The 25,480-nt window shown below is 39.8% G+C and overlaps 1 protein-coding gene across 1 annotated transcript in view; it reads left to right on the forward strand.

The window, feature by feature from the left end:
* The window catches only part of LOC134535053 (dual specificity testis-specific protein kinase 2), a 64,567-nt gene that overhangs the window by 23,258 nt on the left and 15,829 nt on the right, over positions 1 to 25,480 (forward strand). Inside the window, exons 2-7 of the mRNA XM_063373891.1 lie at positions 6,201 to 6,322; positions 12,680 to 12,728; positions 15,380 to 15,529; positions 17,038 to 17,126; positions 19,563 to 19,812; positions 22,031 to 22,259. Of these exons, the coding sequence (XP_063229961.1) occupies positions 6,201 to 6,322; positions 12,680 to 12,728; positions 15,380 to 15,529; positions 17,038 to 17,126; positions 19,563 to 19,812; positions 22,031 to 22,259 (889 nt within the window). The remainder of the gene's footprint in view (positions 1 to 6,200; positions 6,323 to 12,679; positions 12,729 to 15,379; positions 15,530 to 17,037; positions 17,127 to 19,562; positions 19,813 to 22,030; positions 22,260 to 25,480) is intronic.

Genomic DNA, 25,480 nt, shown 5'->3' on the forward strand with positions numbered 1-25,480 from the left:
TACGAAGCCAGATTTTTAACATCAAATTATGGACAGTGGTTATGGCAAAAAATAAAACACTGTTGAACCCAGGATGTAAATTTTTTTCTATGTTCTTAATGCAAATATTTTAATTTATCTCTTTCCCTTCTTTAAGATGTTATCTACATCAATAAAATATTCTCTTTTCAAGTCCATACCAAAATTTCTAGACGTGATTCAAACAAATACTTCCTCTGTCGGCGCTAGAATTCGCCGCCTGAATATTAAACGCTGCTTGCCACCATCGCCCGCAGATGGCAGCACGAAACAAGCGGTAATATTAAACTTTTATAAACGGCTCCGATAAAAGCGAAAAAGACCTTTAAAAAAAATCCTAAACACCGGCTTTGGACTTGATTTTCGACAAGGGGTTTTATTAAAATACTTTCCTGCAAATTCGTTGAACAGCTAATACTTAAAATTTACGCAAACGTTAGAAGTTATACTTTATGGCATTACTTAAATATTAACCTGAAACCTTTTAGTTTTAAAACACACATAACACTAAGAATATGTTTATATATTTGTTTTTGCTTAAACGACTGAAATCAGTCTGTAAATAATTAGGATGTGTGCAAGTTTGCAAGAATGCGAGTTTACAAGTATGCGAGTTTACAAGTATGCGAGTTTGCAAGTATGCGAGTTTGCAAGTATGCGAGTGTGCAAGTATGCGAGTGTGCAAGTATGCGAGTGTGCAAGTATGCGAGTGTGCAAGTATGCGAGTGTGCAAGTATGCGAGTGTGCAAGTGTGCGAGTGTGCAAGTGTGCGAGTGTGCAAGTGTGCGAGTGTGCAAGTATGCGAGTGTGCAAGTATGCGAGTGTGCAAGTATGCGAGGTTGCAAGTATGCGAGTGTGCAAGTATGCGAGTGTGCAAGTATGCGAGTGTGCAAGTATGCGAGTTTGCAAGTATGCGAGTGTGCAAGTATGCGAGTGTGCAAGTGTGCGAGTATGCGAGTGTGCAAGTATGCGAGTGTGCAAGTATGCGAGCGTGCCTGTATGCTGCTTCATTTCTACCTCTCCCCTGCCGCCTCCTCTACTGGTTCGCCCGCCACGTACCTACTCTGCTACTCGGAATGTTCGTAACGCTCGACAGTCGCAGCCCCTCGGCAGAGAAGTCGCTCGGTCGCTCGGCGCGCGGACACGCGTGTGCGCTGCTCGCTCCGCCGCGCCGGGTCGAAAGTGAGCAGAGGACGCGAGATGTGGGAGCTGCGACGGGCTTTCTCTCCCCAGGTTGTGTAAGGCGGCCCGCGCTGCGCTCTCCGGCGTGGAAACAACAGTTGCCATTCCCGCGGAGACAACACTCGTGCAATTGAAAAGGCGTCTTTAAAACCCTGGGGTAAGGGGGAGGGGAAGTAAACAGGGAAGTAGACGGGATTAGTTATTCTTAATAAGGGATCATTTGTGTGTACGTTTGCGTAGCGCGGAGGCGGTGAAGCGTAGAGCCGTGAAATTATTTTTTGCATGGATTCTCGATTGGAGGAAAAGGAGGGGGGGGGGAGGGGTAATTTTTTTTAGGAATTCGTTTGAGTGGTTTTTATTTAATTTTTATTTTAGTGGTAGCTATATTCGCTCTCGGATAATAATCCATCGTTTCTGTAATCATATTTGCGTCATATTGACAAATTTGGAAAGCTTTTAAAAAACTTTGAATCCGAATTTGCGTCTTTGGTTTGTATTGATTCTTGCTAGCTTAGTTTTCAATATTTTTTTTTTTTTTTGAGGCGCGGCAGTGGCGTACCCTCAGGAGGGGCAAGTGTAACGAGCAGTGTGAGAGTATCAGCACAGGTTTAACAGTTAGTTTTTAAATAATAGTGTGTTCTTTTTATGTCTTAAAGTCGGTCTGGTCTGTATGTTAGTTATAAGTGCGTGTACAGTTGAAGACCCATCTGTTTCAATGTTTAATTAAACACAAGAACAAACAATGGATCTACTCTGTTGATTTGATGATTTGAAGCACTATCAAATTTCGATAGTCATACGCCTGAACCGTTATGTTTCGTAGCTTGATCAATTAAACAGATTTAGCATTTTTTTTTTTGGCATTAAGTTAACCAGTGCGAACTTGAGTGCTGTGCCAAAAAAAGGATTTTACAATCAGTTTGAGATTTTTTTGTGTGGTTGAAATGTGTTTGAGTAAGTATTTGTAGCTTAATATACTTGTTTAGATTATCGCCAGATTTATATACTTTTTCAAGACAATTATAAAAAATGTTTGTTTCTGCGTATCCTCCCCCCTCCTTTCACACACACACACACACCTACATCAATAAACAAGACCTTGTCGTCAGGACGACATATACTATTGTCAGGATCAGCATCTAGTGTTTTAAAAATGGAATTTCGTTGTATTGGACTTTCAGTCTGTTAAATTTCCTTTGTGTAATGCGCGCTTATTTAATGGTATTTCCGCTGAATACCAAAATTTCAGCCTCAACGTACCTAAAGAAGTATAACCTCAGAAACGCAGCAGGCGATGGTAATTTCGGTCTATGGGTAAATGTCACAGGGTCAGCGTTGATGCATTTACATGCTACACATTCGGTACTCCTGTTGTTCGGCTAGCTCTGAAGAATCAATAGTACCATCTTGTTAAACATACTTATAATTAGGTTTCAAAATAGGGGAAAACATATTTACAGTTTTTCCTTAAAATGATTACTTTTCGTTTGTTTATCACGCTCGGCATTATTTTAAGGAATGCTGCTTAAAATTTCGTGTCTCAGATTCATATTATACATTTATTTGCAACGTCAAAACACATGGAATTTGCTAGTTACCGAGGTTAGATGTTACACATCACTGTCTAGTACTGAAAGACTCGCTGACATTTTTTTCCCTCTCTTTCTCTCTGAAATATTTGGTCATAGTTACTGAATTATCTAGAATTATCCTCCCAACGTTTCGGTCAACACTGCAGCTGCCATAACACAGGTTAGCAGTTGTCATCGAACGTCCTGTTTTCCGTGGCGTGGCCATGTAGTCGTTAAAACACGTTCCAGCCGCAGCTTCGCTGCAGCAGTATATTTCTCCGCTCAGATCAGTTGCTTGATGAAGCGACCCCAAGCAGCCATCGCTGACTGACTAACAGGGACGTCATCATCGCCAGTAGCGGACCCAGTGACCGAGTACCCGAACTTGGCATCGAATCCCCGAAGGCCCGCGAGTATTTCTCCGCTGGCGGCACAGCGCAAGTGAAATGTCCATCCCAGCTGTGCGTGTGGCTGTGCATGGGGCTATGCGTGTGCGTGTGGCTATGCGTGTGCGCGTGCTGCAGGCTGGGGCAGATTCCCGGCCAAGGTCGAGCATTTCCGCACTACTTGTTCCCACATATTTTTTTTTTTTCTCCACACAACGTTTATCAACGAAACTACATCCACCATCGATTGAGATGCTATTTCGGTAACAAAAAAAAACTGAGGAATTACATCTTGAGTCCTGCTCCATATTTACAATTTATATAATCTAAATTATACAATAATTAGCATAATTGGATTTTTTTAGTTTTGTGATATAATATATAAAAAACCACGTACAATATTTAACACATTTGGGTATCGTAAAATGATTCAAAAGACCTGCAAAAAATTTACATTTTCATAATTGCTGAACCTGTTTAACTTTTTTTAAAAGTAATTAGGCTAAATATTTATTTGTTTCAAATGATTTTATTGGATTCTTAATGTTTTTCTTTTAACTATGGGAATTTTTTGCTAGGTACTGTATTTATACTTCAATGAATCCTTTTAAAAAATGGCTAATTTCCTAACCTTATGGTTTATACTATAATTAAAGGCTCTATGGAATGTATTTAACTAATTAATTAGATGTGTTTTTAGTGACGTCTAACGGGTTTTTCAATTGGCGCGATAGTTTCGTTTTAGTCGGATACTCGCCTTACAACGTTGGACTAGGTGATAATTTTTTTTTTCCAGCGCGGCCAAACCCGAATGTTCGCGTTTTAGGAAACATCGTGGAGTTGCTAGTAAGCAATGTAATAACACTAGCCGTAAGTATTTTTTGATTATGAGAGTACAATTACGTGACCATCTTTTCTGCCCAGACCAACTCTTGTTTCGAACCATCCTCTGTCTCCTGTATTCTCCTGCGCTATTAATACATGCAAATTGTACCCCGCATGACAGGGCCCAGGGTTTTTCCCTGTGTCTGTGCAGGTCTTACCTGGGCCCGACTTAGTATAGTTTTAACCTAGATTTAAGATAGGGGCGCTGGTCGTGGCTTCAATCGGTGTCATGGTTGGCTAATCCCCGTACAAAGCACGCGTTGAATGGCTGATGCCGAGCATGACTAGGCTTCGGCCTGAGACGCACCTGGGTCCCTCCCTAACCCTGACCACTCCTACATGTACATTTAGTTACGTTCAGGCATCTTCGAAACTCCAGCCCCAATCCTCCCACTTATTTCACTGGCTGCGTGCCAGTGTGTGAAAGTGTCGCCTGCGGGGTGAACGTCTGCCGACAGCGGAAATATTTAAAAAAATAAATAAAAATCGGTGTTGTCTTATTTGTAGCCTGCCGTATAAATATTTCTTTACGTTAGACCTCGCGTGGAAGTATGCCAATTTCTAAATATCGAATTTTTTCTGGAAGGAAGGTGGATTATAAACTCAACGACTGTTAACAGCTCTAGTTTTGACGATATGTCAGTGAACGCTGCCCCATCGCTCTGTCCTTGAGGACCTATAATAGAATATGATCTGCTGTTGAGAGAATAAAGAAAATAAACTTCAAAAATCCTGCATTTTCAGTTGGGCAAATCATGGAGTGACGTTGAAGAATCCGCGCTGGAGAAAACCTGTACATCATCCCGAAAAAAGTGATAACCACTGGGCCATCTGAAAACCAAGACGATTTTTTTATTATTGTATCTGTTTTGCGCATCACTAGGGAGTAGGCCTACTGAAGCCCTGCACACCGTATGTTGTGCCCTGGTAGAGCGGGTGACTCGCCATAGGGTCGCCAGTAGGACATGGACGGCGTGTCACACCATCGTCGGCAGATAAGTCCAGGCCGCTGATGGTGACCCGGTAGGCAGGAGGTGGTGATGAAAGCCCTGGACGCCGACGCTAATGGCACACGGGCCGAGTGTAGAGGGCGCCGCCCAGAGGGCTTATCTCTGTCTCTCGCACGTGTGCGTGCGTGTGTGTTGTAACCGGAGGGGGTGGTCTGCGAAAGTTCGGAGAGGCAACATCATCGCCGGACCTGGAAAATAACAAGTATTTGCCCCGTGGTCGCAGGGCTTCCGGCGTTGAACAGACTGTGTGATCCGTCGTGGCGTTGAACGACCTCCGGCGGGCGCCGGCGACAGTGGTCCGGACGAGAACAGCTGCGGCCTTCAGAGACCTTCACCCGCATCCCCGGCGCTTTCACCGCGACACACTTGGGCTCGGAACCATCTGGTCCGGCCGGCACGCCGTCAACTCGCTCCTGACATTGCCCACACGAAATTCCTGCAATCGTGTATACTTTTGTAGTGTATTAAAAATAAAAGTCCTTCCGTGTTTATTTTTTCACGTTTGGCTTTGGGGATGAGATACTTTTGGGGGGAGTGTGGGTATGAAATGGCGAATGTGATACGGTGTAACAGCCTGGACGTGAGACATGAAATATAACGTAGAATTCTTTAAAAAAAAAAAATAATTTCGCATGCGATGATCAAACTGTCGCTTTTCAAACATCAAACATTCCGGATGCGAGTCACACACGTACTTTTCTACGCCCGCCGCTATAGAATTCTCTGCTTGAATCGTAAACGTTGCTTTGTCACCCTCAAACGCAAATAGCAACTAGCAGAACGAAAAAAAAAAAAAAAAAAAAAGAGGAAATTTTAAACTAATAGAGACGGCTCCGATAAAACCCCCGGCTTTGAACCTGATTTTTCACCAAGGAATTTCATTAATATACAGAACATCGTGTTAAAAATTCATTGAACAGTTAATACCATAAAGTTTCCGTCACACGTTATAAGTTATACTTCAATGAAATTACTAAAATGTTGACCCGAAACAATTTAAATACACATTATAACACTAAGTATATGTTCGTATATTTTTGTGGTTGTGAGAGAGTGCCACAGTGAGACAGTGTGGATGCGAGTGTAATATCGTGACTGCGCGGCAGTGAGGGGCAGTGTGACAGTGTGCGTGTGTGTCCTTGTTGCAGGTGACGCACCGCGCCAATGGACAAGTGATGGTGCTCAAGATGAACCTGCTGCGCTCCAACCGACCCAACATGTTGAAGGAGGTGCAGCTCATGAACCAGCTGTCGCACCCCAACATCCTCGCGTGAGTCTCGCTCTCTTTTTCTCGCTCTCGCTCTCTTTCTCTCTCTTGCTCTTTATCTCGCTCTCTCGTTCTCTCTCGCTCTCTTTTTCTCTCTCTTTATCTCGCTCTCTCTCGCTCTCTTTTTCTCTCTCTTTATCTCGCTCTCTCTCTTTCTCTATCTCGTTCTCGCTCTTTCTCTCGTTCTATCTCGTTCTCGCTCTTTCTCTCGTTCTATCTCTCGCTCTCTCTTTATCTCTTTCTATCTATACCCCCCTCTCCTCTTCAAGCAGCTGCGTGGTGTTCCTCTGGCTTATTCATGGCTCGGCGTCAACACGGTAACTTTTTTTTGGGATTGTGCCAGTTTTAGATATTTGAGTAAATGTTCCGAAACTGATAAAAACACTCAAAGCGACACGAGTAAGCAATTAATGGCGGCGGCATCAGTATAGTGCACAGATATTGAAATGTGAGCTAAAAAAAATAGTATTTCTCAGAAACTAGTAGGAATTTATTATCGAGGTTTTCAGGGTAAACACAGGAACTCCTCTAGTATTGAAGATATGATATTTTCGTAATTTTATTTGTACTTTGCGGAAAAGCAGCAACGTAATATATTTACCGGTATGTACCTACAGGAAGAGGATTCTCGATAGAATGGATGTTTTCCACAGAAAGGGGATTTACGGTACTGTCAAGGATTTCCCACAGTAAATTTATTTCCTTTTTTTACACTTTTGACTACAATTTACTAATTTTAATTTTCGTGGAGAAACTAGCTGGGTATAATTTACAACTTATTCAGATAATTTAAATGATAAGTTCTTGATTATTTTATAATTATTTGTTCCTGTTTCACAAGAAACATTACTGGGAAAAGTATTGTTGTTATTAGAGGAGAATTAGACCTTTCTTTAAAATTTATTAAGATATTCTATTTCAAAATATTTTAAATTTTTTTAAACCACTTGATTTAAACCATGGTTTAAACCATTGTGGTTTATATCAGGCAACCCTGGTTGAAAGCTTTTGTGCTCTTAGTATTTCGAAACAAGAACGACGACTAATAGCAAACATTGTGCATTGGAAAGAGAAAGCAAATGCCCATTAAAATGTGAGACAAGGAATAGTATTCAGAATACATTCAGAAACAAGTTTAAATGACAGAAAACTTTAAAAATAAGAAATTTTGGCCTATTTTCGTCGCATGTTCATCGGATGAACCGTTCTAAAGAACATGTACGCTCGGACGTGGCCAGGTGGGATGACCCTTCAAGGATATAAATGAAGAAAAAATTAGTGAAGACAGGATAAGAAATTAACAGCAACTTAGCTACAAAAGGTTACAGAGAACTTTATTTGGAAGGCTTATTGTAATCCTTATAGTGGGCTACGATAAATGCATTTCCTCCCACATCCAGCCAAACATGCACAGAAGCGGTAGTTTTTTTTTCTTTCAAGAAGTCTATATTTAATGCCGGTTTGCACACGTGTTAGTTGTAAGCATGTCTTTCATACAAACTTGACATGTGTTTAATGCATTAAATATATGTTTTGTGTTTGTATTTATGACTTGTTTTTAACGAAAACATCAAAATAATTGCATGAAGAAAAAAAAGTAGTATTGAAAACAATCAAATAAAAACCAAAAATATAAAATTCTTAAATTTTTATTTAATGAGGCAGAAAAGTTATTTAAATTTCTGTATGTAAGCGTTGGGCTTCTAAAAGTGTAATTTTCCCTTAGATTTTACTGTGACCATTTTCTTTTAAAACTAAATTTTAATATTAAAAAAATTGGTTGTCTGTACAAAACTTTGATGAAATTATTGCATACTTTTATGAATAAAATTGATTCATTAATATTGAATTATCACTATTTTGTATGGATATAAAGGAGGAGTGAAATGAAATCTACAATTTAATCGATAAATTTACTTTTATTTGCACTCATTAATTCAAATATGTGTATTACTTTAACGAAGAGATTATTTTAACTATAACTTTTATACATGTTTGCTATGTAACTTCTTCCAGTCTGTGTTATTCAGTTAAGGATAGGACGATGATAGGAAAAGTAGGAAACGAATGGGAGTGTTTCGAGTTTAATGTGCCTCGAAAAAGTCAAATCGATGGTTGTTCCAATCGATTGGAAGAGAGATAGATGCGGCGCAATTGTACAATGAGCGTAACGGGACAATGTGCCTAACGGGACAATGAGTCATCCTTTTTCGTGCGTGCAGCCGGCGTTCATCGATTTATTAGACGTTGTCACGTCAAAAACTATAACAAATGTTTTGATGGCTACACTACTCCTTCACAAAAACCTGGTCGTGGCCCTGTGGATCGTCCTGTACATTGGCGTGGTGCGGCGGCTCGGACTTCGTTCACACGCTTGTTAACCCGAGCTGACGGCGGCGATACGACACTCGCTACTCAGTCCTGGCCAGCTTGCGGTTTCACTTCTTCCCCTTACCATCTTCCCACGTTTACTGCAGTTACATGCTTGCTGGGATCAGTGGCGTAGCCAGGATTTGTATATGGGGGGTGTTAAGAAGCATGCCCCCCCCCCCCCCATTTAAAGCGGGTGGTCCGGGGGTCCTCCCCCGGGAAAATTTGGATTTTAAGGTGTAAAATAGTGCTATTTTAGCAGTTTTCGGTACTTAAATTTAAATATTGTAATGATAAAATTTTTATTAATTTTAATAAGAAATTTGTTTGAGTGATGAATAAGAAATTAAAGATTTGGTGCTAAGGGGGGGGGGGTTTGAACCCCTAACCCCCCCCCCCCCCCCCCTCTGGCTACGCCCCTGGCTGGGATCATAGTAAACAAACAGGCTGGGAAAAAATAGACAGCAGGATTACAAAGACGTTAAGGGCACCTTCACATTTAACCATCCTTAATTGTACCCGAATGTAAACGACAAATCACGAAGTCACTATCATTGAAGATTACGCCTTGGAGGTAGACTGCTCCTTCCATCGACGGCAGTCCGCGGCAGTCAGTGGTATAACGACTTTGGCGTAAATCAATGAACGAAATCTATAACGTAATTAACAGAACCCGGCAGACGTTGTCAAGCTAGTGTTCATTTATTTACCTCTGTGTATCTCAAATGGTAAGTTTTCATGTAATCTAGAAACGGAACTCCCTTTTAAATTCATTCACCAAATACTAATCACGATCACAATTTGTTGTTATTGAGAATTAAAGACAGTTAAAATCACGATATACCAATTTTCATGGCGATCGGTTGAACGGTTTAGAATTTTATGCGCATCAGCATGTGTGTGTGAGTGTATGTGTATATACATATCTACATACATACATACATACATACATACATACATACATACATACATACATACATACACTGAGCTTAGACTATGAAACTCACTCGTTTCAATGAGACTAGTGTCGGGCCCGTAGGGGCGAGTGTCGGGCCCGGCGGGGCGAGTGTCGGGCCCGTTGGGGCTAGTGTCGGGCCCGTTGGGGCGAGTGTCGGGGCCCGTTGGGGCGAGTATCGGGCCCGTTGGGGCGAGTATCGGGCCCGTTGGGGCGAGTATCGGGCCCGGCGGGGCGAGTGTCGGGCCCGTAGGGGTGAGTGTCGGGGCCCGTTGGGGGTAGTATCGGGCCCGGCGGGGCGTGTGTCGGGCCCGTCGGGGCGAGTGTCGGGCCCGGAGGGGCGAGTATCGGGCCCGGCGGGGCGAGTGTCGGGCCCGGCGGGGCGAGTGTCGGGCCCGGCGGGGCGAGTGTCGGGGCCCATTGGGGGTAGTATCGGGCCCGTTGGGGCGAGTGTCGGGCCCGTTGGGGCGAGTGTCGGGCCCGTTGGGGCGAGTGTCGGGCCCGGATGGGCGAGTGTTGGGCCCGGCGGGGCGAGTGTCGGGGCCCGTTGGGGCGAGTGTAGGGCCCGGATGGGCGAGTGTTGGGCCCGGCGGGGCGAGTGTCGGGCCCGTTGGGGCGAGTGTCGGGCCCGGCGGGGCGAGTGTCGGGCCCGTTGGGGCGAGTGTCGGGGCCCTTTGGGGGTAGTATCGGGCCCGGCGGGGCGAGTGTCGGGCCCGGAGGGGCGAGTATCGGGCCCGGCGGGGCGAGTGTCGGGCCCGGCGGGGCGAGTGTCGGGGCCCATTGGGGGTAGTATCGGGCCCGTTGGGGCGAGTGTCGGGCCCGTTGGGGCGAGTGTCGGGCCCGTTGGGGCGAGTGTCGGGCCCGGATGGGCGAGTGTTGGGCCCGGCGGGGCGAGTGTCGGGGCCCGTTGGGGCGAGTGTCGGGCCCGGATGGGCGAGTGTTGGGCCCGGCGGGGCGAGTGTCGGGCCCGTTGGGGCGAGTGTCGGGCCCGGCGGGGCGAGTGTCGGGCCCGGCGGGGCGAGTGTCGGGCCCGGAGGGGCGAGTGTCGGGTCCGGAGGGGCGAGTGTTGGGCCCGTTGGGGCGAGTGTCGGGGCCCGTTGGGGCGAGTGTCGGGGCCCGTTGGGGCGAGTGTCGGGGCCCGTTGGGGCGAGTATCGGGCCCGGGGGGGCGAGTATCGGGCCCGTTGGGGCGAGTATCGGGCCCGGGGGGGCGAGTGTCGGGCCCGTTGGGGCGAGTGTCGGACTAGCAGACCAGTGCGTGAGGTAGCGACTATCACGATGCCAAGGCGACCAGGTGAGCGCGCCGCGGAGGCTACAGGCCCTACATGGGAGCGCAGACCTACTTGTACATACAAGGTCTGTTGTCTGCCTCCAGCACATGTTTGTATCGTCCGTGGGTGTCCACAGCGGGTATGGCTTGTTATTACGTGTGCTGGCGAAGTGAAGAGATAGACTTGTTGCATCTAGACATTGTCTGCTGCGCTCAGCCCATTAGCGGGTCATCAAATTTAAATTTAAACATGTACAGCTAATATACTAATCACATAAATCATCTATTGAAAAGTTTAAAAAGTAATTAAATAATTTTTATTAAGATATTAAAATGGCTACGCCTAACTAAGTATTTTACACTGTTTTATAAAAGAAAGCTTTTTTCTTTTTTTTCTTACTGCCTTTGCAAATTTTTTTGATAGTGAGAAAATTGCTATCGAAATTTTGTTCATTTAGAGCCAATTAAAAATAATGTCAGATTCCTTTAAATTTGTTAGATTGATATGGTTTATCTAAATTAATAATTATTTTAATAATTGTGAAGTAATTACAATTATTTAGTTTAACTAATATTTTAATTCTGCTGAATGTGTGAAAGTCTTTAAATTGAAAGTGATTAAATAAATACTTATGCGAGGAGATCTTACTGAAACGATCAAAACAACACGTTCATCTTGTAATCCCCGCCCACACAGGCCCACACGGTGTGCAGAGCTTCGGAAGAAAACACGCAATTTGAAAACTAATCGATATATCCTTGTGGGGTCTGTTTGGGAGAAGCATTTAAGAATACGCTGAGTACCGATGGACAGTACTTTTCTGTAGTTCGTTTTTAAACTCTATTTTTAGGAGAGTGAAAATTGCTTAAAACTTGTGTTTCCAGAATAATTTTTAAGGCACGAAACGCCCGGTGAGAACACCTAAGGGCCTTGTGTTTCACCTTTTTATCTTCATTCCCCTCCGTATAATGTGGTTACCGCTCAGATCTACAATAATTGCCCTATGCACGGGGAGAGAGAGAAGCGCTTTTCACGTAGAGGCGATACCTCGCTAGAGACACCAGCCTAACACAGATACACCCTTGACGAGGCGGGGGGCGCCTTAAAAATTTTAACTTGCATTATTCCAGATGTGGTGGCGTCATGAATCAGGAGACAATTAAAAAAAATGAGGTGTGGTTGTGTTATGGACACGGCCGTGTGTTGTACGTGAATACGTGTACATACAGACGTATATATGTACACTGTAACTATTTTATACGATTTTTTTATATATGCAATCGATAGATTTTGACAATAGCTGACGATTGAAACTCAAACGAACGTCTTAGCTTCTCCGAGTCAAAAGTTATACTAAATGGAAATCTCGAAACGCAGCAAAAATGACCTCCAAATGGCGGCGCTTCCCCCTCCACAGCGCGCGATGCGTTACAGTCCTCACTTAGCGTAAGGAATTCTTTGATCCTTTAGCTATCCAGTGGTGTAATTAAATTTTGGATGGAGATGATAGATATCTAGCTGCAACATCAAACTGTATCCACCCGATATTGTTATAATTCGTTGTTTTTTTTTTTTTTTAATTGCCTCCCACTATGGAAGCATTTTTAAAGACGTATTCACGTCAAAATGGTTGAATGTTCAGAGGCACCCGAAGCAGTTGAAATACGGCTGATAAAGATGCTAGGTATGCGGTTGACTTGTTGGCGCATGTTTGTAGCATCGGCGTGCGACGTGTGTGCTGTACCGAGCTTTGTATTTGTTGCAGGTTCAAGGGGGTGTGCGTTCACGAGGGACAGCTGCACGCGCTAACCGAGGTGAGCACATCCGGCGAGTGGCGCGTTAATCGAATCGGGGGGGCCCCCCCTCTTTGGCCTTCGCCGCCCGCCGTCGACACCTCTTGCCATGCACCCGGGTGCTCATGAACCCCGTCGTGACGTCGCCGTGGTTAAGTGCTTGCGAGTCTCTTGGCTTGGAGGTACTCAGCCGCGTCGAGAGCGAAGTAGTCGGGATGCCTATGAACACGTTGAAACAAAAATTGTCTTTGATAAATAAAAGTTATTAATAATGCACAGTAACTCGAAAATATATTTTAATAAATATTTTAGAGTTCTTTTAAATCAATTTATAATTGCCGCGTTGAGAGCGATAGAGTAGGATGCCTAGGAACACGTTGAAACAAAAATTGTCTTTGATAAATAAAAGTAATTAATAATGCACAGTAACTCGAAAATATACTTAAATAAATATTTTAGAGTTTTTGTTTAATCATATTTATAAATTGCCCTGCCACACTGTCATATTTTCACTTACAACACCTTCCAATATGTCACGTGAAATAAAATTAGAGGGTTATGTCGTCATCAAAAAAGTCGCTAGCACAGCCAGTTAAAAAAAAATAAATAATAATGTTAATGTGAATGTCTTATTTGAAAATGTGTTATTTGTAAAAATGAAATTATATTTCAATAACTTAAAAATAAATCACTGAACATCTATTTCATTAAGTGATGAAATGTTATTGTGATTTAATTGTTAACCTGTTCAAAAAATTAATTCAGCACTGTGATGCATTATTAAATTTCAAAATTAAGATTAAAATTGAAAAGTTTGTAATGGCTCAAACTAAAAATAAGCTTTGCTGCACTGCTAAATCCCACAAACCAAGAAACTTTAGACAATGTACTTGAAAGCCTGCAATTTTTAAGATTATTTATAGTAGATACATTGCACTCACTATCTTTGTACACTCTTTAACAATCTACGTGGCATTCTGCTCCAACTGAGTTTCATCATTTTGAAATAATCTTGTAATGGAATGCTTTATGCCATTCACAAGTGCAGTTTTAAAGTGATATTATTTATTTTAAAATAATTTCATTTCCTATCACAGTGGTGATCTTTAGGTTAAATTATATTTCAGACACCCAAAATTTTTTAGTTACCTAAATTTTCATGTAATTTGAGAATAGGGAGTTAATTTTTATTTCTTGAAAGTTTATTTGATTTTTCTCTGTGAGCCAAAGAATAATGTATGTTATATAATGGACACATTAAAAATCACTTGTTAGTATTACATTAATGAATTTTATAGCATAAGACAATAAAAGTACATTAAAGTACACTTAGTATGCGTGCATACATACATAGCCTTTTTTTGTGTTCTCATGCAAAAGCTTAAAAGTGTAACCTATAAAATAATTACTTTTTTTTGTATATTTTAATTCAAATACTAGGAATCTTTTTGCATGACAATAAATGTTAAATAGTGAGAGACTGTAGGATCAAATTTTTTTTTAATGTTATACTTGTAAATAATTAAATAATAACTGTCAAACCTTCATATTTGTATACTTAAAAAGGGAAATATAGGATGTAGTCTAACTTTACAAAGTCTACTCAAATGTTGTGAAGCTGAAACTGTGTATATTACTTCAGTTTAAAATTTTTTTGCTATGAAAACAAGGGCGGGGGGGGGGGGGGAAATGAAATACTTGTTTGAGCAAATCGATGCAGAGGCCATTATTTATTAGCCTTGGGAAACGAAAGTTCCAGCAAGATTTCTTCTGCACATGTACATACGTGTGTAAGCTGTGAGTGGAGCTACTATGGCATGTATGTATGCACTGTATGCAAGGAGGCAAGAGACAGCACGTAATCCCGGAGCTTTTATCTTTCAGAGGTACGTGTTCAATGTAGAGGTTGGGAATCCGGCTGAAGTGTTAAACATTACGAGAAATATTGTAACGTATACTAACATAATTTAAATAATTGACAAAACACACACATATATCTAAATATATATAAATCCAGTGTCCTGATGTTTGTTTCCAGTGAACTCTTCACCAAGTCAACCAATTTCGATGAAAATTGGCATTTATGTGTAATTTTTTCCAACTTGAGAGATAGGATAGTTTTTATTTCGATGAATGGTCTTAATAATTTATAATTAATAATAAACTGATTATCAATGTTGATTGGTGTTTAAGCCCGGGAAACAGTGGGTACTTGGTCTCCATGACAACGTTGCGTGCTCGAGTGTCGGGAAACCATCGGTGCTATTCGTTTTTTCTTCGGTACATTACAAAGCATTGTATTATATTTTGTCAAAATTAATTAATTTTTATTTTATTTCATTTATTATAACTGTAAATAAGAGATTTGGTCTCATTTTTTCCCCAATTAATACAACCGTGCGAAGCCGGGTCGGGCAGCTAGTATGTGTGTGTATATATATATATATCTATCTCAGTTTGTTTGATGTGTTGCATAATGGAACAACTGCAAAACATAATTAATTTTTTTCTGTCTGAAGCGCTACATACCGAACGTGAGTCGAGGTAGGCTGGTGGTCCCTTAAGATCATCTGAACGAAAATCGCATAATTAAATTAAATTAATACTTGTGACATGTGGGCGAGATGGGAGCGAGGCAGGAACGGAGCAGCGAGGCGGTTGTTTGTTGGCAGTACATCAACGGCGGCAGCCTGGAGCAGCTGATCCAGAACAGGGCCCAGGAACTGCCCCACCTCACCCGCATGCAGCTGGCCCTGGACATGGCGAGGGGCGTGGAGTACCTGCACTCCCGGCGGGTCTTCCACCGCGACCTCACCTCCAAGGTGCGTCGCTAGACCAGCCCCTACGCCTTTCGCCAGAGGAGCCCGATTGAGCTTTGAGAATTTTTTTTTTATATTGACGTCACGTCTAATAAATTGATGAACGCCGGCTGCACGCACGAAAAAGTGTCCCGTTACGCACATTGTCCCGTTGCGCTGTGTCCCGTTACGCTCATTGTACGCTTGCGCCGCATCTCTCTCTCTTCTACTCGATTGGCCTATGCGTCCGAGGAGGAGAAGAAAGACAGCGGCAGCACACAATTTACATCTACACGTGAACTGTTTCGTCGACTGTTTATAAAGTGAAGTGAAAAGTTAATGTGGTTTTTCATTGCTTATTACAACAACAATTTCGGCAATAAAGGTTAATTATTCTTGCATTTTAAAAATCTGATTACTAGTATAATTTCAAGTATTTATTCTTTTATTATTAAAATAAAAATGATTCAATTTTATTCATAAAAGTATGCAATCATTTCATCAATGTTTTATTATGACGTTGTCACGTTAAACTATCGTCCGTAAACCGACTTTACAGACAACCAATTTTTTTTTTTTTTTTACAGATTTCGTAAGTTATGTGATACGTGCGAATCACATTTACACTTAAGAGCTCTGAAATTTTTAAAGTCTTGTAGATATATTTTTTAAATTGTGGGGTTTCAAATGTACGTTAATAAATGTAGAGGGGGGCCCGACAAAATTATTTGCCCCAGGGTTCTTAATTTCTCTTTGATGGACCTGCTCCTTCGCTCGTGGTCTGTACGCTTATCTAAATAGTGTCAAGATTTTCTGCTGACTGAACCTTGCCAGGCATACGTTCACTTCTTTTTTGACTACTACTGGTGTGTCCACATTATGGAAAATCAGGGAATTTACTTGAAATACTGGGGAAAAAAATGGGTATGGAAATTCCTCGGGAAATTCCTGGTAAAAGTCATATTCCAGTCTGCTGTCACTCAGAATGTGAAAGAATTTTTTTATAGGTGGTCAGTGCACACACACAGTCATAACAACTATAAAATTGTGTACGCAAGATCTCTTTTAACTAGGCCTGCTATTGGTATGGTGGAGGCAGAATTATCTTTATTTCTTTCAGAATACTATAAAATAGATTAATTATTTTTATGAAATTTCAGGAGGATTTTGAATTTTGGTCATGGAAAGTCAGGGAAATTTAATGAAAGATTTGTGTGGATACCCTGATTTTGTAGTTTAGTTGTTTAAACGCATTCAGCATTCAAAATGGAGTGCTTTTGACTTTTTTAAAAATAATTGATGAAAAGTGGAATAATTTTTAAATAAATAAAACAAAATTAATAATCACTTTATATATTTCTGTATTTTTTTTTTTTCTGAACTGGCTCTCTGTACTCGTTTTCAACCTCAGGCTGTGAAGCTCCTCGGAACCAGTAATAAAAGTGTGACCATGTATAGGTACCTAATTAGGTATGTATTTACCTACCCTTTAGTAGTTTAATAGCAGAATGTTGTTTAAAAATGTGTTGCAGAATGTACTGATCAAGAGAAACGAAGAGACTGGAGAAATGACTGCTGTCGTTGGTGACTTTGGCTTGGCAGCCAAGATTCCTGACTCGTTGTGAGTACAATAAACCATGTGACATGGGGTTGTCAATCATACCAATGGCTGAAACTATAAACTGTTATAAAAAAGCTCTTCCAACAGTCCTCTAGCTGACAGCATGGTCACGTCTCTGTATTTAAAAGTTACTTTCGTAGGACTGCCGTTTGAAAGTTTATACACATCCATTTTGTATGTACTTTTGACAGAATTGTATTTTTCTTTTCCACTTTTCACACCACTTTGTGTTAGTGCACAAGCCATTAGAAAATTGTGTTATTCGTCAATATTGTGTAACGAAGAATAAGTGATAATTGATAAATGTTTTAAGTAGTGTTATTATACTGTGAACTCAGTTTGTATGTATCTGCTTATGTCGCAGCCGCAAGTAGGGAAGGTGGAAAAAAAAATATAAAAATAATAGGTTTTTTTTTTATACCGCAGAGACGCGGAGACGTGGGGCCACGGCTGTTATCAGGATCTTGAACTTAGTCTCAGTTGAAGAAGTTAATTATTCATACATTTATTCATTTCACCATTGCCCATTGCTACTGGAATATTATTTCATTTATCGCGGTTTTTCAGGTCAGTTTACTGCCGGTCCACTGTCACTTGGACGTGGGTGTCAGGCGAGCTTGCCAATAAGAAATAAAATATTTTTCCCTAAAAAACATCGCGAGGTCTCACCCTGGACATGTCGCGGCTCCTTTAGCAAAGAAAAAGCAAAAGCCATGCATGTGTTGTAATGTCTCGTTCAATTATTTTTTCATAATTTATTCGAAGTAGGTTCACACATACAAAGTATCTATCATATATCTATATCTCCCTTGATATCTATCATTCTCCTCTCTCTCCCCCTCTCTCTGTGTGTGTGTTGTGTGTGCACACACACACACACATAAACACACGCGTATTCAAATGCAACATTGTGTCAAAATTTCAAAGCCATGAGGGAAGAAGTTATGGAGAATAAAGATTTTTAACAATCAAACATTTACATATATATATATATATATATATATATATATATATATATATATAATTTTATGTATAATTAATTAATTAAATGAAGGAATTAAGTCTGGCCCCGTACCAGTCAATTCCGGATCCCTGACCGATGAACGGAACAGTGTATTTCTCCAGCTTGCTGCCAGGTTGGGAAACCTCGCTCTCTGAGGGCTCACCACCACTTCCTGATTACTGGCCAATCCGTCAAATTTCTACCCCTGGTAGCAACACAGCGTCCATGCTGCTGAGATTGCTAGTTTGTTATTTTTCATTACTTACATTTTACATTAAAATGGGGAAATTAACATTCTGTCAGTAAAATTTTATAGATAATTAAAAAAAAAATACTAACATTAAATACTACATCCATATACCCTCGTATTGTTATTTTTCACAGCAGAAAGCCGTAATATTGACAATTCAAGTCGCCTTACAAAATTTTATTTTGGTTACCATTTTCTCACTTGTTTTCATTTTACTTCCATATTCTCCTAAAACTGTATACATATAATTTTCATCATAATAATGTATTTAAATATTTTTTTTTTTAGATGTATACCATAAATTCTTTTATTACCAAATTATTTATTTTGGTTATGAAAACTTATTTATCTTACTGCTTATTTTAATACTAACATTACTCTTTTAGATTTTTTAAACCTCTATAATAATTAACTGCAGGAATTTTTTTGTGTATTATCATCTCACATTTACTGAAAACTATAATATATTTCCTTAAATTATACTGGAGAACTTAATAGCAATTAATTCAATCTAACAGAAATGGTACTATGCTAACAGCAATTACTAAAACATTTTTAACAAAATAATTTTTTTTTTAATGTTGTCACATTATGTTTTTCTCTCTATATACATAAGCCACTTTTACTTTTGTTTCCCTTTCCATGTCTGTTTAACCAAGCCACCTGCTACCACAGTTACCCTTCATTTCTTTTCCTTCTTTTTTGGAACTTATCAGAAACCGTTGTTTATAAGTTCTAATGGGGTGAAAAACTTAAAGAAGAAAAAATTTACAGTAAACTTGACAGTTTACTGTAAAAACTGAAGCAATTACCATTGTGCAAGTGCGAGCGTGCATGGAACTTGAAGAAATACGTGACGATTCTGAGCAAGAGGTCATATACACCAATGTCTTTTTGTTATTTGATCCTTAATTAACATTTCATGTGCTTACATTACTTTTCTAGTATAGTATCATCAGGAAAGAAATATCCTTCGATATCACTATCCTACAAGTGACATCAGACGCCTTCAGCCAATGAACGCGCATTGAACGGGAATGGCTTACCTTATATACTCTAATTACCTTGCTCTTCATACTTCCTCTTTCTGCCCATCTATGACTATAATGAAAAACGAAAGTAAAACTTAAGCATCACTCTTTATCACTGGTCTGTGAACTCTTTTAACGTGTCTTGTTCCTAGGGATGTGCGGTTGCCTACGGTTGGCTCCCCCTACTGGATGTCCCCCGAGTGTCTCAAGGGCCAGTGGTATAACGAGAAGTCGGACGTGTTCTCGTACGGCATCATCCTGTGCGAGCTGATAGCGCGGGTGGAAGCCGACCCGGACATCCTGCCCCGCACTGCCAACTTCGGGCTGGACTATCTGGCCTTCACGGAGCTGTGTGGGTCGTGTCCTCCGGACTTCCTCAAGCTGGCGTTCTCCTGTTGCAACGTGAGTACTGGGCTTGCGTTGCGCTGCAGTGTGAGTAGCTCGCTCACGTTTGTCTTCTGTGTTAGTTGCTTATTCGCATTGTGCTGCAGTATAGTGACTGAAACCAACTGCGGGCTGAAGCGTGATTTTAACCGGGTGTTCTTGAAAAAGAGCTCTTAATTATTTATTCCCAAATATTTTTATTTGATTATATGGTTATATTGCTTTTAAGTTTTTATTTTCTTTAAATTTATGTTACTTATAAGTAATTTTTTTAAATATTTTCTCTGTAAAGTTGTTTTTCTATACCATTAATTGCTTTTAATTGTACATGTTATTTTCGGTATTCAGACTAGTGATGTTAATAGTGCTTGGTAAGTAAAGCGGAGAAGAGCTTGAGGCTGCTGTGAGCAAGAGACAGTGCTGCTGCGTTGGTGATGAGATTGGTGCTTGGGTCTGCGAGCGTAGGCAGTTACAGGGCCTGATTGATAGTGGTCGAGAGAGTGCAAGAGTGAGTAACAGTAACTGAATCATTAAAGTATCTACTGGCAGCTACTAATAGATTCAAACCAAAGACGTAAATGGTAAAGATAATCCCGCACACTATGCACCCTGCTGGCATGCCACTTAAGTCATCAAGTTACTAGCGCTGGTATTCCAAGACAAAAATAACAGTTTAGGTGTTGAATGTGCTACACCTGTTCCCTAATCGTATTCCTAGTGCACGATAGGACAGGGCTAGTCCCTTATTTTAGGGAACAGATTTTGGTGTCCTGTCCATTGCTGATTTGTTGCCCAAATTCCGCGCATGTGTAGAGTTGACTTTTTCGTTGATTTCGTCCAGATGGTGGACCCATGTCTGGCCACATTCACTCGTATAGTTATTTTTGTGATATTTGGGGGATTATGTAAGCGTTTTGGTGTGCCAAATGAAACTTTATAAAAGGGAAACTATCCTGCACACTTTATTGGTCATAACAAGAAATAATCGTAACTTAAAAATTACTCGACGAAACTAGAAATGCAGTTCAATATGTGCCTTAACAATTGTATCGGTGGTTGCGAAACATCCTATAAAATACGTTAAAACCAATTTCTAGTCTCATGCAGGACACTGTCTTTTAAAACAGTTTCCGATTGGTTCCTTACTGGGTTTTGGTTTGGACATGTTATGCAATTCAGCCCGTGAGCTAGGTTACGGTAATGTCCCAACAAGGCCAAAAAAGTAGTGCTTATTCGCTAACTTATCCAAATGTTTTAGAATACTGTCCTAAGACACTAAACAACGTCAAACGAGGATAGGGAGGAAAAGGAAAGGAATAAATACACACCAAACCACCCTGATTCTCTCGTCATTTACCGCTTTTGTACCTTGTCAGCAATTTATCGGTAATTTCCGTTGGTGGCACAGCCACGGTTCGGCCCAGAATAGCTCCAAGCATTGCCCCAAGAACTTGCTGACCATGCTTCGCATTCCACAGCTCTCGTGTGCGAAGCTGAAGAACCCCGTCTACTTCGCCCAACAACAATACTTTTAGTGCTACTTGTTGATTTTACTTCTTTTGACATGGTCGGAAAGGCATTGAATTTACAGTTAACTCCCTATTATCCGCGGGCGGATGATCCGCGGTGCGGATGATCCGCGCCTGCTACGAAAAAATACAGCACATATGTAAATCTGTATTTTATTACAAGTGAACAAACAAATTTGAACTCTACTGACTAGTGTCTCTACTGACTAGTGTATTGTGTGCAGTATATAAATGCCACAGGCCTTCTCGGAACTCACTCAGTAGGCTGGCATGCGTTGCTATTTTTGTCATGGTTGAGCACTTTTATGTTTACATTACTGAAATGTATTGTATGTTAATTATTCGGTAAAATACTAACATTTTAGCATCATTAAAAAATATTTTTACTATTAATTGTAACTTTTACTGAACATAAATTTTTAAGTAGAAATTAATGTTTCCTTTTTTTGTTTCCCATTTTCAGCTCTTTTGCGGATTATCCGCGATTTTCACTATCCGCGGTGGCCCTGCCGCTTAATTTTGCGGATAATTTGGAGTGTACTGTACCTTTAAAGGAGCTATTATGTTTATAAATTGTTTGGACTCCCCATGCAACACCACCTCAGTCCCTTTCGGTCGTTCACCGAACTCGAGGCTGGGTCCGCCGATGTACGGCGAAGCGGTGGAGGCGAGTGATGTTTCGACGAGCGAGTCTCTTGTGTCGGCAGTTCGAGCCCAAGAACCGTCCGTCGTTCCCGGACATAGTGGGGCAGCTGGAGGGCATGGTGGCTGACTGGAAGCGGAGCCTGGAGGCTGCCGCGTCCCCAGCCGTGCTGGCCGCCTCTCCCGAGGACGGCTCCAAGGCCAGGAAGATGGCCGCACGCAGCGAGGAGGTGATATCCACCACCGAGGCGTGCGACAACGCAGACTTCACGAGGCAGCCGCTCAAGAAGAAGCGTAAGTTTTGCTGTTTGTGAGATGTCGTGAATAATAATAATAATGTGCATGCAAGCAGATAAATGCTTATTCATTTCCTGAACAACATGACTGTCTATAAACATACTTGGATTGTGCGAGCTTATTTTTTTTTATTTGAAAGTTGAGTTGTTTTTTTGTTTCCATAGTGTTTTTAGTATTCTTGAATGTTGAAACTGTATCTCATCACAGTCCCTCCAAACGCTACACTATTGTAATAATTGGCATGCTATTGTTGTCTTACGTAAAATTAATGAATATAGCGCATCTAGATCAAGAATAAAAAAAAATGTTAATCAACCACATGCAGCCAAAGTACAAATTCCCTTTTTATGTTTCGACTCCAAATGTGAGAAATACACTTTCTTGTATCCGAGATTACACTTTTTTTGTACTACTTGTAGTAAACATTTAAACATTAAATTCATTTTTGCATAATTATCTTTTGGTATGATGTTTCTACATATTTTTTTATTTTTATTGAATTTGCAAGTATGAAATTAAAGAATTGAATACACTTAATTTACGTGACTGGAATGTAACTTAACAAAGTTAAAAAAAAAACACTAAATTTTCAATTTTACTTTAACGTATTGTGCATGATTCCCATAGCCAGGGAAAACTCAGGGAATGGAAAAGGTATCTTCAAAACCTGGGAAATTACAAAATCATTTGTATCATCTAAAAGGCAAAACTGGATTGGTAATTTTTAAATACTAATTTGTATCTTTAATATCTTAAATCCAGTCTATACTTTAATCACAAATTCAGGTTCAGTTAATTACCTATTTCATCATAATGAAACTTTATGAACAGAAAATTAATTTATCGACTGTTTATTGATTTAATGATGTGAAGCATGATAAAATCTCAATACGTAGTAATTCACCTGGTCACAGTAAATGCTGTATTATTTCAAAGTTTGATCAAATATAGTTGTTTTATATCACAAATGGCAGTCAGTGTTGTTTGCATAACATCGATGTTGATGACGACAGTGCAAACTGAGTGTTGTGCTGGAAAAGATATTATAATTAATTTGACATGTTACATGTGGTTGAAATGTGTTTTGATACATATTTTTAGTGTAATATATTTATGTTGTATTGCAAAGTTGATTAAAAACACACTGAAAAAATGTTAAGTGTAAAGTAGGACACGGAAAGCAAGCAAACTGTCACAAGTAAAAGCTTGCAATTTGTGCGGTTTTGCAGTAACAATGCCAATTTTTATTTTTGACCGTGCACAATGGTAAATGCACTAGTTTAGCATTTAAATACTATGAAACAAATTAACAATGCTATGAATTAATAATGTGACGGATCAACAAACAATATTTTGCTCTTTCCTTAATAGCTATTCGCTTACTTCACTGCGTATTTATTTCAGAGGACGCCCAAGTGTTCAGCCTATGTTTATATTCCGCCATCCTGCATGTCAGCAGCAGTTCTGGAGAGAAAAGCCAGAAGCTTTCAGAGATATTTTACCTTGCACTTACTAGGATGTGCTAGTGGCAAATCATGGCAGAAACAAATTTAGTAAACAACAGTGTCTGGAATTACCTATGTTAACAATATTCTAACATTCCATTCGGTATTTTTAAGTTGTGAAATTATTTTCTCACTTATTATTCAAATAATTTATCAAGATAATCATTATTTAAGATTGATGTTTTCAGGCTCCACTCAAGAGTGCATGTATGTCACTGTTTTAGCAGGTTTATTTGATAAAGTTTTAGGTAAAACTAAGGTGGCCATAACTTTTATCAAATACATTGACGGAAATTTTTTTTGATGATCCCTGATCACAAGGGGTAGTTGAAGTACCCTGTGATAGTAAATTAATGTGAAAGTAACTGTTATGGTAAAGTTAGTTGAGAATTAAACTGTATTTTAAATTATACAAGTATGACATTAAAGAATTCAACACACTTAATTTACGTGACTGGAATGTAACTTAACAAAGTTAAAAAAACACAAATTTTTCCATTTTACTTTAATGTATTGTGAATGACTCCCATAGCCAGGGAAAACTCAGGGAATGGAAAAGGTATCTTCAAAACCTGGGAAATTACAAAATAATTTGTATCATCTAAAAGGCAAAACTGGATTGGTAATTTTTAAATGCTAATGTGTATCTTTAATGTCTTAAATCCACTCTATACTTTAACAGAATCAGATGTGTGAATATTCTGTAAAATCAGGGAATTCACTTGAAATTCTGGGAAAGTCATGGGAATTCCCTGATGATATTAATTTGAAGGGTAATGTCATGCTCCAATCTGCCATCTTTAGGGACAAGATTTTATGGTTTTATTTTTATAAATTCATTTTATTCATAAATGTAGTGTGTTTTCCAGCAAAAAATATGCTCGGATTTTTCTTAATATTAATTTAACTAAAATAGTGCCAATTTGATTAATATATGATGAACTTTTATAATATGTTTTTTAATATGTATGTTTTGGGCAGAACTATTCTGCATGAAGATGAATCTGTGATTGTGTGTTTGGAAAAAGTATAGCGCAGATGTCAAGAAATAATAATAAAAAAAAAAGTTACTGATCAGAGATGCAAGCTCAAACGAAGTAAAATTAATTTTTTTTTTCCTATGTATTTAGATACATTTTTGTACAAATTTCATGCTGCCAAAATTAATTTTAATTTATTAAAATTTAATTTTTGTTGCTTAAGTTGTGCTAAAATGCTGATTAATTTCAATATTGTAGTTTAATTTAATATATTCAAGTGCATTGACATCCTTTTCAGTGTTGTTTTGGTTTTAACGCAATTCACTGTGTAATCTTGTCCCTAGTTATAACCCAAGCTGTGAAAGTATTTTTTTTTTCTTGATGGTATTAAAATGGTGTATGTATAGTATTAATTTTTTAATAAATAAAATGTAGAGAGAACTAGGCCAGCTGTGGTGACAGTGGAGGCTGCATTTTCTTTATTTCAGTACCGTTGAAAAATGATAAATTATTTTTTTTTTAAATAAGTGTGTGAAATTTGAAATTTTGATGGGGGAAAGTTAGGCTGAATATTAATAAAATTTTGTGTGGACACTCTTAAGATGGACACAATCTAGAAATGGAAGTGGGACTGAATACAGGTATTGTTTCTTTCAGAAATTTGAGATTTATATACTTTGTGGGAATGTCTTCAAAAAACTTAAGAGCCAGTAGTAGTATGCTGAGCGAACCT

This window comes from Bacillus rossius, chromosome 8 (genome assembly GCF_032445375.1).
Source record: "Bacillus rossius redtenbacheri isolate Brsri chromosome 8, Brsri_v3, whole genome shotgun sequence".
Lineage (NCBI taxonomy): Eukaryota > Metazoa > Arthropoda > Insecta > Phasmatodea > Bacillidae > Bacillus > Bacillus rossius.